Source organism: Tamandua tetradactyla, chromosome 14 (assembly GCF_023851605.1).
Source record: "Tamandua tetradactyla isolate mTamTet1 chromosome 14, mTamTet1.pri, whole genome shotgun sequence".
NCBI classification, from domain to species: domain Eukaryota; kingdom Metazoa; phylum Chordata; class Mammalia; order Pilosa; family Myrmecophagidae; genus Tamandua; species Tamandua tetradactyla.
In genome coordinates, this window is record NC_135340.1 from 57,081,615 (window position 1) to 57,096,250 (window position 14,636).

Genomic DNA, 14,636 nt, shown 5'->3' on the forward strand with positions numbered 1-14,636 from the left:
ACTTACTGATGTTCAATCAACTATCTACATAAGCTGTTTTAGGAGATGCACTACTCAAAATAGAAATTTTGTACCAAATAAACATTTTTTGCTTTAGTCTCACACATAAGTTGAAATTTTAAAATACTAATTACCATCTATTTTCAGCACCCTGCAGTAATGACATTCTTTTGTTCTTCCTCAGGCAAAAACATTTTTTAAATTTGTACATTTAGTCACTATCATTACACACTCTAGGCATTCCTAGATTATACCATCCCAATCTTTATCGTCTATCTTTCTTTGTGATTTCATTTATGTCTCCAGCCATCCTCCCTCTATCATTCTCACATCCAGCTTCATTCAGTAGAAATGGAACTTCTTGTCCTTTTCTATCTCAAAGGTACTTTTCACTGTATATTTTGAGGGGAATAAGATTTTTATAAAAAATACTACTTCTTTTACATCACTATTGATCAAGAGCATCCTTTTATGAAGAATGAGTTCAAGGGAATAGTGAAAATTTTCAGTTAATAACTTTATACACCAATTTCCAAGGCTGATAATAACGTATATCACAGAAACAGAGTACGTAATTAAAATCGCTTCAATTATCCAAATAAGAAGGAAGGAAAGAAGACATGAGTGAACATGCCTTTTTTTGGCCAATTTTAGTGAATGAACTTCAATGTTCCTAGTTTCTTTCAAGAACATGTCAGAAGGAGAACTTACTTCTGCCAACAGACTGCATGCATTACATGACCACAACTTCCTGTATAAGTTCCATATGCCAAATCTGGATCCATGAAGAGTGGGTCGAGGGTTTCTGCTACAGGAAGACAAAAATTAGAGGTATGTATTCATTTCTTCCACAGCCATAAAAAGGGGGGAAAAAAGGCTACCAAATTTAAAATTCTAATCACAAACTTCCTTAGGAATACCCAATAAAAGTCACTACATCATGATAGCAGAATATATCATCTTAATCATAAATGAAAAGAAAAATATAAAGCTACATATCCAATATGATTCTAAAATTATTAGAAATTAATAACTTTACTTGAATTAACTTTTTATTTTGAACATTACATTTAAGCTTATATTACTTTGGTTGGTGAAGTACTTTTCTAAGATTCAACCACAACTTACTTTTGCAATTTTAAAAGTAATCTGACCAGCTGATAACTTTAAGGAAAACTAAGGGGCATCAAAACAGAATAGGTAAGAGCACAGACTATTCGGTTAAATTCCAGTTTCATCACGTAAGTTATTTTGGCCTTGGATGAGTTACTCAGCTATTCTGTGCCTCAGTCCCCTTTCCTTATCTGTAAAATGGAGCCAATATTGGTTCCTAACTCATAGTTGTTGTGAGGATTAAGTGAATAACACACATAAAGCATTTAATCAGTTTCTGGCAATGGTAACTATTCAATAAATGTTAGCTTTTATTATCATTATTACCCCAAGTATACTTTAAAAATATGTATCAGTTAACTCCTGCTGTGATTTAAGGAGTACAAAACATTATCTAATTAATATTCTCGCCCTCCAAAATGTGTTTAAAATAAATCTAATCATGAGGCAAGAATCTGACAAATCTATAAAGTGAGATATTGTACAAGACAGCTGGCTTGCATTCTCCAAAAGAGTCAAAACAAGAAAAACAAAAAAGGGGCAAGAGATTGTTCTGTTACAATTCACTAAAACGGACAAACCAACCAAAGCAATGCATGAAAACTGTTTGGACCCCAAATGAAAAAAAAAGTTTAGGTATAAAAGACATTTTGAGAACAGCTGGAGAAATTCTAACATGGATTTTATTTTAAACGATATTCCTGAATGATTATTACTTTTCTTAAACGTGACAATTGTAAGGTAGATGTATAATAGATTGTCCTTTTTATAGGAAATACATGTGGAAATATTTAAGGATGAACTGTAACAATGCCTGCAACCTACTTTCAAATGGTTCAGTAAAGAGAAATGGAAATAGGTAGAAAGACAGGGTGGAACAAATGAGTACCATGGCTAAGTGCAAAAAAAAAATAAATAAAAATTAAACAAAGCAACCAACATGCATGTAAAAACCTAGAGTCTATTTTACATATGGGTAAATTGTGATCTAATGAAATAAGATTAAATACAACCTCACTCCCAAATTTCTTTCAAACAGTATTTTATTTCTCTAATTACAAGAAATGTTGAAAAGGATATTAAACAATACATACCCCCTAAGGGCTTTCCCCTGTGTTGGGTTAAGGCGGTGGATTTCTGGACACAGGCCGATAATACCATTGCATTATTTTCAATTTTCACCTCTTGTTCTTCTTGGCAGAGGATGCATGTCAGCACCTCCTTTTCAGTAACAGATGGACCCCGTTTAGGACCCAAAGCAATTCTAGAGTAGTCACTGACTGTTGGGGTGCTACCAAAAGAAACGACCAGAAATGAGGACACATGCTTTGGTCACTTGGTTTTTATATTTTGGTAGATTTTAAGTAGGGCAAGAACTTTAAAAATGAAAATAATAAAATAAAAATGATTCTTAGCAATATTAGCTTAAAAATCTTCTCCACTAACTTTTCTGGCTTTCATCAATTTGCTTACTATAAAATACATTTTATGCTGCTAAGTGCAAAAAGAGCACGTCATAAAATAGAATGCTTATTATAATTATATTTAATTTATTGTACCAAGAAGCTGGAGTGTCTGTTTTGTGATTATAAAAGTAATATATGATTAAAGAAATTTTAGAAGCTTTAGAAAAGTATTAAAATGAAAATAAAAAGTATTACAATCCCACAACCTAGAGATAACCAGTACTAGCCTTGCTCTACATTTCCTTCCAGTCTGCTTTCTATTCATAACACTTTTTTCCATCATTAAGTTCATATTACATATAGAGATTTGCATACTGCTTTTATTCACTTATATCTTAGATATTTTTCCATGTCATTAAAATTTCTTCAGAAACATTATTTTAAAATGCCTACACAGTATTATTCCATGTGTTATAATAGTCTTATCCATTCTCTATCATTAGGCATTCCTATTTCGTTAACTATTAAGACCACAAAACTTATACCGGATTGACTTAGAAATTCTTAGAATCTACCTAATATGTACAACAGTGATAAAAGTATAATAGCAAACATTTATAAAGCACTGATTTGTGACACTAGTCACTGCTCTAAATAGCAGTGTTAAATTATGTTAAGCCATTTAATCCTCACAACAATCCTATTACCTCCATTTGTTCAGAGGAAGAAACTGAGGCTTACAGATGGTAAGACACTTACACAATGCTCATCACTAGTAAGTGGCCGAGTAAGGATTTACCCCATGTGATGTGGTCTTGCAAGTCACACTCTTAACTACTCTGCAATGTTGCCTCTCTATCTGTACAGGAAGTTACCTCAAATATTGCAGATAACTCAACAAATTATAAATAACTTAAATTTTAATCATTTGTGTAAATGAACTCAATACAGAATAAAAGGTGGGTCTCAGCTAGGTGTGATAACAACTCCTTGAGTGGCATCTGGCAATATGTGGGGGAGGTCTATTTTTTAGTTATCTTAATGACTAGGGGTTAGTGGGTGAAGACCAGGGATGCTAAATGTCCTGCAATTCATGGGATAGTCCTGAATGAAAAAGAACTATGCTGTCGAAATGTTAAGAAAGTCCTTACTGAGAAAAGAATGAACTAGGTTTATATACAGAAAAAATAGAAATAGATTTCTGAGACATACTACTGACTAAAAATGGAAAGCTGCATAATGTTATATACATAATACATATAATGCAATTTATGCAACGGACCAAAACAATAAACTGTATGACACTATATAATTCAAATTTTGATAAGATACACATAAAATTTCTAACCACAGCATCTCTGAGAAAAGGTAGAAAAGATTTCTGAATTTTGGGTGGTGCTCAAATGGAGCTTTATCTCTAAAAACATTTTGATTTTTAAAAGGAGAAAATATTACTGTAACTATGCAATTAAAATTTTGTTTAAAAAATACAGATATTTGAAGAAAATACAAAACGATGTATTTTTGACTTTGGGAAAGGAAAAGCCTTCTTAAACAAGAGACAAGAAGTAAAAACTATAAGTGACTAACAGGATGGGCCACAGTGGCTCAGCAGGCAGAGTTCCTGCCTGCCATGCCTGAGACCTGGGTTCGATTCCCAGTGCCTGCCCATGCAAAAAAAAAAACCAAAACTAATGGACCAGTTTTCACTGAAATTGAAAACTTCTCTATGACTAAACCCTATAATTAACATTAAAGAAAAAAGGGTAAAATATATAACAAAATAATTATAATTAATAGGAAAAACTAACAAAATTTAGTATCCACAGTTTATAAAGGACTTGTACAAAATCAGTAAGACAAAGGCAAAGCACCAAATAGAAATGGGCAAAGGATAATAACTGGCAAGTCCTGGAAGACAAACTATAAAGGGCTAGTGAGAAGCTTATGAAAAATACTAAACCTAATTAGTTAACTAGTGATCAGGTGAATTCAAATTGGCACAAATTTATAGTTTTGATAATATTAAATATTTTCAAGTACTAATAATACCAAGCATTGCTATGAATGAGGGACAATAGGTACTCTCATACACCGTTGGGAAGAGAAATTGGTAAAACCACTCTGGACGACAATCTGACAATATTTATTGAAATTTAAAATATTTATGACCCAGTACTTTCAGTCATTGGATTCCACCTTTAAGAAGTAGTTGCACAATTGTGCAAGGAGGCACCTACAAAGATGTTCACTTACTCATTGTAATAAGGGAAAATAGGAAACAAATCTATATGTTCAAAATTGGAAAAATAAAATATTGTACATCCAGACTATGGAAGACTATGCAGCAGTTATAAAGAATGATTTAGAATTATACTATATCTACATATACTGACATGAAAAGGTTTATAGGATTTTGAATGAAAATACTAGTTGCAGGATAATATTTGTGGTTAAATAAAAACAAAATCATTAGAAACCCAAAACAATCCTCATTATTTCTTTATGTACATGTTACAAATGCCTAGAAAGAGGTCTAGAACAATATACATCAATGATTATCTCTGAAGAAAGATCAGGAACATAAGGATGGTCAAAGGAACTCACTGCATTATTGAATTGTTTTCAATGAAAATGCATTAATGAATTACTTGTGCAATCATTCAGGCAAAAAATAAATAATGACAGCATTAAGGTCGTTAATTAACTTCGGGTACAATTCTGTTCACATTCTTTGTTTTGATAAATACATAGGAGCCTCTGTTTCACTACTGTTCAGATAGTATGTTCTTAATACTGAATATCTAGAGGATGGGATTTCTACTTGTCTTAATTCTAGTTTTATTACACAATAGTCAGTCAAGGGAAGCTTTTTGTCCATAAAGATTCCTGACACAATTTTATTGTACAACTGAAACATTTATCAGTATGAAATTATATTTAATAACTACCTTACAGCCTTTAATCTGACCTTTATAGCTGTAAAATAGTGTACCTTCTCTTATTATAAACACATTCTAGAAAAGCATGACTCAAAGTAAATATTTAGTTTTTCCTTCAAAAAAAAATGTTTGGTTTTTGGATTTGCTTTGTTTTACCTCTCTTCCTCCATAATGGAGTCTTCTTTCCCGGGCATTTCTGAAGTACTGTCATACATGAGTTTGTGAGTTTCAATGAAGTTCTTCTGTAAGGCAGACATCTGAGCCATGATCTTCTGGCGATGTAGCCTGGCAGCTTCCGCTTTTCTTTTTCGTTCTGCTTTTTCTTTATCATGAGTAATCTAGGTATTAAGAAAGCAAAAAAATTTGGTAAGACCTGGTGTTAATATTTATATACTGTTCAATCAGACAGAATTTCCTAGAATAAGAGTCTGATAAAACCTTGGCCCACCATAATTCCTAGATTCAGTCTAGTGTTTCAAAATTAGCATTATGAGCTCCATCATATCATACCTAATTGTTTCTTTTATTTCAATAGCTTAAAGTAAAAATCCAAATACCTTAAACATCTTAATAACTGCCTTTTATACTCAATGCAGGTATATTAAGAAATAAAATACGAAACCAAACTTTAAAAATCATTTGTCAATTATTTAATTAGTTGCATTTACTCATTTAAAATCAACTAGATAGTATCTAATGGTTACGAAATGCATGCTAAGACTGAGAAATTTGATAATGTTATTGAGATGTACTTTTTGCCTTTTTATTACCTATTCTAACCTAAGTTCATCGTTTTTCTTTTAGGAAGGGCAGTTAATAACCACGAATAATAAAAATCTAATAATTTTATTACTAGAATCATAAAAATTATTATATAATGGAAATTCAGAATCTAAAAATTACTGTATTTAATTGAATCCAGATGTACTATTATTTTACTCTGTACTAAGAGGAATGCTGCTGATTAAACTACAAGAAGTCACAGATATTAATACATATCTCTATTTCAAAGACATTAACATATTTAAAAAATTAAAGGAACTATGGTATTATAATAGAGTCCTACAGTACGTTAATTTCCTCAGCTTTTATAAAATGCATAAATGTGAATAACTGTGCTAAATTCCACCAATCCCTAAGATACATAATTGTAACAAATAAAAGAAGATGGACAGACCTCACATACTTTCTAACAAACAGGATCTTTCTAACAAAAAGCAGTGGCTGCTTTAGACAGGAAAGTTCAAAGAAAGAGATGAATGTCATCATTATTATAATATTATTACCTCATCACACTTAAAAGAGTCTGATCCTGATGTAGTTGCTACAATTAAACAAGACTTTTCTCTTAATCGCTTCACTGTGTCAAACATCTGTGAAAAAAATGTTAAGAAATTAAACATGAAAAGATTTGGTTAGATTGACCAGTAGCAGAAAAATTAATCTGATTTTAGTATCAAGTTATTGAATTAAATCTTTGATTTAAATCATTTCAATATATGGGTGGAAAAAGTGACCCCTGATGGTGACAGACACCTCCCCAAGCTGATCAGCAATCCCTCTGAGAAGGCTGAGAATAGTAAATGAGCTGATGTAGTCGGCAGCTGTGCGCATGTGGATTCTGATAGAAGATCGTTCACAGACGTTAGCAAGAAAGATATTAATAAAATGGAAGAGCAATAGTCACTGAAAAAATTGCAACTTATCATTCAAAGACTTTTGGAAACACGCTGGCACACTAAAATAGCAATGAACATTTTTGAAATAGAAAAATAAATCTAATTTTGAGAATTGTTTGAAACACTGGAATAATGAAAAAATTACTCTTTTTTTTCTTTAGAGAGATCTGCTAGGGGGAAAAATGCTTCTTTAGTACAGAGTTAAAATTCTATTTAAACATATATTTTTAAATTTAAAGTAAAAATTTTAGTGTAAGAAATAGAAAGACAAACATGTAAAATGGAAAGCCTCCTCCCTGCTTCTAGTCCCTCTCCCCCAAAACAACCATTATTTAAGATTATTAGTATTTCTTTCCAGGGGAAAAAAAAGGTCAGAATTTCTGCTTCTTTATATTTACATACATGTTCATAAAAAGAGATCTTATTATATGAACTGTTTCATACCTTCCCTTTTCACTTAATCATGTATCTTGGGAGATCTTTCCACAACACCTTATACAGTCTACCTCATTCTTTTTAACAAATGCCAAGGTTTCCATAACAGAATAGTACATCCATAAAGCTTACTTTATATTTGAAGGAGTCTCAGTTACCTGCAGAAAGACCTCTAAAAAGGAACACTTACAACATAGCTTTACATTAAATGTTTGGGTAATACACAATGTTTTTAAGGGCAGATATCTGTGTTTATTTTTCATGTATTTTAGTGATGAACTCTGGTATTCCTATAGCAGAATCTGAATTTTCAGGAACAGATTACCAATTTATAACATTGTATCTTCAAGATGTATATGTTGGACTAATGACAGCTTAATTTACTTGCATCATAAAGGTAGAATATTTACCTACTTCTTTAGTACCTGTCAGTATAATGAGATCCAATTGATAAGAATGTGGAAAATAACCACTATATGCATTATAATCATCATAAGAATATTTCCCTGAAGACATCAGAATATTTTAACAAATAAAGTAGTAAGTTCCATAATCCTTACTTCATGCTTCCATGTTAAAGATAACATTCCTGACCTCTCTCCCTATCCCTTTTTCGTTCCTTCCCAAAGGTATGCTAACTGCCCAAAGGTATGCCATCTGCCCAATAGTTCAAGCTGCAAATCCAGGAACCATTTTTGATTTCTTGATTCCCCCATCCCTCCAGCAAATCTATCAGTAAATCTTATAAATTCTACCTTCAAATTGTATCTGAACTGTCCAGCTTCCTGCCATCTGCATTCTTGCCTAAGCCAAACTCATTTCTCACCAAGATTATGGCAATAAACTCCTCATAGTTTTCCTGCTTTTAATCCTGTTCTCCATAATCCACTTACCACACAGCAGCCAGTGATCTTTTAAAAATGTAGATGAGATGTCACTTAAAATCCTTCAATTTCCTTCTGTCCTCCAAATAAAATCCAAATATTTCACTTTGACCTATAAGGTCTTATATGATCTGGCCCATAGTTGATCCCTGACCTCATTATTTACCTTTCTCTCCATTCCCAGTTATCCTCCAGTCACACTGGCTTTTTAGTGGCCACCTTAGCACTTTTCTCATCTTAGAATGCCCTTCCAGATACATTTAATACTAGGTTCCTTTTGGTCAGATCTCAGTTCCAATGTCACCTCCTAAGAGATCTTCTTTGAATAACCAACTAAAGTAACCTGCTACTTATCTATTGTCGTACCCTGATATTTTGTTATTTATTTATTTATTGCCTATAGCTCAACTAGACTGTAAGCACTATTTCTGTCTTGTTGAGAGTCTAGAAGTGAGTATGGCACACAGAGTAGGCATTCAACACATGCTGCTTAAAAATTGACATGGATAAATAAAGTCTACTTAATTCACAAGAAAAATGAAAAAAATAATGAATCCCACTTAATTCACAGGAAAAGTAGAAATACTAATATGAAAAAAAAAGATGAGTGACGACAAAAATCAGCATTAAATGACTTTAACATTAAAGAATATGGTGACCTAATTCTAGAGGCAAATAAAAGATTCTTGGATATTTAGATAAGGATAAGATCTGTTTACACTTTTCTGGTTTACCTGGAGTATCCATGTTATCATATCCTTCTGGCCTTCTAACTGGGGAATTCCTTTGAGTTTTTCCAAAAGCATTTGTATATTCTGAGCATTCATGGCTGAACTTCCCAATCCTTTTATTAAAACACAAAATTACATATCATAATGTATATATCTTTATAGTTTTGTATAAATTGCAATTTTTAGTTAATGCTATTCACATTGATAACCAAAGTTTGCATATCAATCCAAAAAACGACGTTAATTTTTCAATGGACAGATTTGCAATTACACGAAGCACTAAGTATGAATGTTTAAATAATATATGAGAAAAACTTTAGCTACCCCTCTTATGTCTTCCACTGGTGCTGCTAAGTGAAAGCTACCCTAACGATTTCTCTCTTGCCTTTCCTCTACTGAGTTCACGGTCTATTACAGAGAAAATAAAGCTGTTAAAATATGGCAGATGTTACATCTGTAAACTGAGTAGGTTTATAATGCCTTCTGGGATCTAAAAAATATCAATGTATAAATAGAAAATGAGACAGTTTTCTCTTATTGGTTTTGTAGTCAATGTTCTTAGAATGTGTTTTAAAAAAGACTATCTCAACTAGGTAGCATTTTAAAAGAAAACTAATCTAAATCTACCCTGCTCTTCCAGGGTGAAAACAGTGCAAAATGAACATATCATTCACTCAGACTTATTAGTCATTTTAAATTAAACATTCAACAGGTCATGCGAATGTTGTGGTTGATTCTATAGCAAATATTTGGTAATGATGAGAGAAAGGATGAAAGAAACCATCAATGTATGCAGTAAAACAAACAAAAAAAACCTAGGACCAAAAAGTAAATAGGAGAGTAAAAAATATACTTGTGAGGTGGAAAACAATTAAAAATTAAAGATGTAGCCCCAATCAAGATGGCAGAGTGAGATGCTTCAGGGCTCTGTCCTCCCATAGAAGTTTTGAAAAACCAGTAAGAACTGGCAGAAGCATTTTTCTCAAAGCTCCTGAAAATAGTTAAAGAACTGCATTAATAGAGCTGGTGCCAAAACAAGAGAAAGGCTACTTAAAAGCAGCAGCATCTCCTGGCCCCCTGGCTGGCCCATCCTTCACCCCTTACCAGCTTGGCCTAGAGCTGGCCCACACTCCTGGTGTGGATCTCTGGTAGTCGTTCTGGAAGGAGAAGAGTAACTCTTAATCACATACTGGGAACATGTATGTCTGGCCCAATCTTTCCAGTAGTAGCCTAAGAGACTCATCACCTCAGAACCTGCCCTGTGTGTAGAAGGCAGCACACTGAGCTCTCCTAGAGAACACTGTGTGAGAGCAGTCAAACGGCTGTCTGGGGTAAGGGATTCCTGGATGTAGGATATAGAACACAGCACTTGGGCAATAAGGGAACTGTTTCCAAAGGAACAGAGGACATTCGGGGAAATTCTCAGGGCCATGAGCGGACACCCAAGACAGGAGACAACAGAGAAAAGACTATGGCAGTTCCTGTGCTTTCACCTGGAGCTAGTCTCAGAAATCATTGTATGGATGAGTTCCAAAGGAGAGCGCAATCTGCAAAGACAGGTAAAGGTGTTTTCATTTTTCCTTCTTCTTTTTAAGCTCCTGGCATTCAAGGAAGGCTCTGTCATAATACTCCTTGAGGAACAGATACTCATAGTTTAAACTGCAGTGATAACACATTAAAATATCAAAATGTCCAGGTTTCAACAAAAAGTCACAAAACAAAGAAACAGAAGTGACAGTCCAGGCAAAGGAGAAGATTAAAACATTAGAAACCATCAATGAGGAGGACAAGACCTAGGACATGAGAGAAAAAGATTTAAAAAAAAAAAAAAGAGGTCTTAAAAGAAAATATGGACAAAGGACTAGACTAAAGGAAATCAGCAAAATGAAAGATGAATACAAAGAGAATATCAATTGAGAGATGGAAATTATGAAGAACAGAATCAAACAGAACTGAAGACCACAGTAACAGAAATTTAGAACTTCCTACAGGAGTTTAACAGATAGGAACTGGCAGTTCTTTCTTAGAACCAAAGATGACCTTGAAGATAAAAGAAATGAAATCATTCCGTCTGAGGAGCTGAAGGAAGAAAGAAGAAAGTGATCAGAGCCTGAGGAACTTGTGGGACACCATTAAACGTTATCACTATAGGCAATGTGGGAGTCCCAGAAGCAGACAAAAGAGAAAGAAGCAGAGAGAATAGTCAAAGAAATAATAGCTCAAAACTTTTCAAATTTAATGAAGTACGAGTATACACATTCAAGATACTCAGTGAACACCAAACAGGATAAACCCAAATAGAACCACACTGCAGGATGTTATCATCAAACTATCAAATGCCAAAGATCAAGAGAATTCTGAAAGCCACAAGAGAGAAGCAATGACATAAGAGAAAGCCTTAAAAAGATGAAGTGCCAATTTCTCATCAGAAACCATGGAGGAAAGAAGGTAGTGGGATGACATATTTTTAGTGCTGAAGGCAAAAAACCCTCCAACCAAGAATTTTATATCCAGCAAAACTGTCTTTCAACAGTGGAGGAGAGATTACGACATTCCAAGATAAACAAAAGCTGAGGGAGTTCATCACTAGACCAGCCCTAAGAGAGAAGCTAAAGGGAGTTCTGCAGGTTGAAAGGAAATAACAATAGTCAATAGACTGAAGCCACATGAAGAAATAAAGATGTCTGGTAAGGTAATGACAAGGGTAACTATAAATGCCAGTACTATCATATTTTTGGTTTGTTAAGTCCACTTTTTATTTCCTACAGGAGCTAAAAGGCAAATGCATAAAACAGAATGATAAATCAGTGGTTTTGGACTTTGTAAATATGTATCTGTGAAAAGAACTACATGGTGGGGGCAGAGAGCTACAGGAACATAGTCTGTGGACACTTTTGAAATTAAGCTGGTATCAAGGCAAATGAGATTGTTACAGATTTAGTACGTTAAATTTAAGCCCCATGGTAACTACAAAGATAATATCAGAGAATATGTAAGCTTACAGGTCATAAATTAAAGTATAGGTTGCCAAGGTGGGGGACAGGAGGAAGGGGGAGTCAATCCAAAATGTGTGTAGGGTTTCTTTTGGGGAGATGGGAAAGTTTTAGCAATGTTTTTTGGTCAGAGTACCACAAACATGGTGAATGTCTCAATGAATGGCATGCTTATGAATGGTTGAGATGGGAAAGTTATGCTGTATACAATTTCGAGAAAAGAGCAACTAAAGAGACAATAACAATTAAAGGCAATTCTTGATCCTGGATGGAATCTAACAGGAGAGGAGATTAAGCACTGTATCAATTTAAAATTTCCTGAACTTTGTAACAGCACTTAAGGTGGTTACATGAGGAAATATATTTGTTCTTAGGAAATGTACATGGCAGTATTAAATGTTCAAAGAGCATTATGTATACAACCTATATTTAAGTGTTCAGGAAATAGACTGATGAAGAGACAGACAGAAAAACAGATAGGTAGGTGGACAGATAGAATGATACAGCAAATGTGGCAAAATGATAAAACTAGTGTAGCTGGGTATCTGAGGTGGGGGTAGGAATGTGCTGGAGTTTTCTGTATGGGTTTTATATTATTTTTGCAACTGTCTTGCAAGCTTGGAAGTATTTTCAAAATAAAAAGTAAAAACAAAAACAAAGACCCCAAAACACACAATACCTAAACATATTAAGAAAAGTCCTAAATAATATCATTTTCTATAACTTAAGGACTGAAAATTAAAACTCTCAAAGATCTAAACTTCTAATTCTTAATTGGTAACAGACTGAAACTGTTAGAAAATGATACTTAATCATACTTGATGCCTTATGGTAAAAGTCAAATGTCACTTCTTCTTCAGGAGCTTTTTGAAGCTGTTGCTTCTCTTCTAGCAAACCCAATGCCAGAATATGAAATGCCTGAAGGAAGAAAATATGAGGTCCTTAAAACTGTGTTTCTTTAGGTAAATATATTTCTTCAGGTAAATATATTTTAAACTGAGCTATAAATTGAGATATAAAAAATAAGTAACATGCTAGGGAAAAAATGAGTAGTTCATAGAAAAAAATGATGATTATACACAAATGAAAAATGTTCAACCTCACTTAAAACTAAATGTTAAGTGAAACAAGTAGATCCTCTTTTTCACCTATTAGAGTGGCAAAAATTTTCACCACACTGGTTATGGTAAAGTAAACTAGTCCTCCATTTTTTGGAGGCCAATTTGACACAATCGATAAAAAATGCAAAGGCACAGAACCAGTGCTTCGAATTAGTATGACAGGTACACTCATGTACGATTTTTATTCAAGGATATTCATTTTAGTGTTCTGTTATATCAAAGATCTAAAAACAACTTAATATGTATTAATAGGAGACTAGCTTGCATTATGGAGATCCATACAATGGAATTTGCAAATATCAAGAATGAGGTAGAACTATATGTGTTAATGTGAAATGAGCTCCAGAACCTACAAACTTTTAACAGTGCTTATCTCCTAGGTAGGGTACTAAGAAGCAGGCGGAGACATTTTAACTTTTCACTTTAAACCTATTTCTATGGTTTGAAATTTTTATTCCATGTATTTATCACTTTGAAAATAAAAATTGAGATACATACGCGCCATGGCACAATTTATAGCTCTATATACCAATAATACCAAGGAAAAAGAAAATTTAATTCATAGGTGTTAAATAAATATCCAGTTATAGCTAGCACAAGGTGGCGTCATTAGATAATTTATCTCTAACAATATCAATATCAATATCAAGAGTTCTCCCGGTGCCTGCCCATGTAAAAAAAAAATCAGTTCTACTTAATGAGCTCATTCTTATAACTCTTATTATATTTAATGCCCACTTTACCAATGAAGAAATTATTACTTGCTCCTAAATACGAAGGGTGGAACCTAGCCTTAAAGCTTAGGCTTGTTTTTGTTTTCAAAAATCTGTATTATACTGTCTCCTCATAATACACATGAAATTAGAAATTTAAAAGAATCATGATGCAACAATGGCATGACAATTTATTATGAGCATGAACAGGTCTTTTTTTTCTTTCCCTTAAAAAACACGTGCAACATAAGTGGCTCTTAAGAGTAATAATGTTAAAAACATGAAAATGCGTTGCTAAGGAAATTTGTACATGTCTAAGCTATCTTTTAATGACCGCTAGATCTCAAGTACTCTAGATGTATTTCTGACTTAAGTTAGAAAGCCAGAATCATAAGAGTTCTAGTAATTGAAGCAGAGAAAATATTTCAGGTATACATACCATTTGGAGCATCCCTTCAGTCCACAAGTTAGAATCTGTGTCTATTGCCCGCTCAAATATGGTCCTGAGAATGTACATCATGATGTCACAGTTGAGGAGGTTAACCACTTTGCTGAAAGCAGAACAGAATTCAGGAGGTGGTGGTGGTGGCAATGCTGTGAGGGGCAGGGGATGGTTGGG

At 33.5% G+C, this 14,636-nt stretch overlaps 1 protein-coding gene across 4 annotated transcripts in view; it reads right to left on the reverse strand.

Annotated features, from left to right (window-relative positions):
- Positions 1 to 14,636, reverse strand: part of UBR1 (ubiquitin protein ligase E3 component n-recognin 1) — a 250,865-nt gene that overhangs the window by 48,347 nt on the left and 187,882 nt on the right. For 3 of the 4 annotated variants that reach the window (XM_077127596.1, XM_077127593.1, XM_077127597.1), the window contains 7 exons: positions 14,457 to 14,611; positions 13,002 to 13,101; positions 9,194 to 9,303; positions 6,748 to 6,834; positions 5,618 to 5,799; positions 2,208 to 2,404; positions 712 to 808 (listed from right to left, as the gene is read on the reverse strand). In XM_077127596.1, coding sequence (XP_076983711.1) covers positions 712 to 808; positions 2,208 to 2,404; positions 5,618 to 5,799; positions 6,748 to 6,834; positions 9,194 to 9,303; positions 13,002 to 13,101; positions 14,457 to 14,611 — 928 coding nt within the window. The remainder of the gene's footprint in view (positions 1 to 711; positions 809 to 2,207; positions 2,405 to 5,617; positions 5,800 to 6,747; positions 6,835 to 9,193; positions 9,304 to 13,001; positions 13,102 to 14,456; positions 14,612 to 14,636) is intronic. The other variant, XM_077127594.1, reaches the window with a different exon arrangement.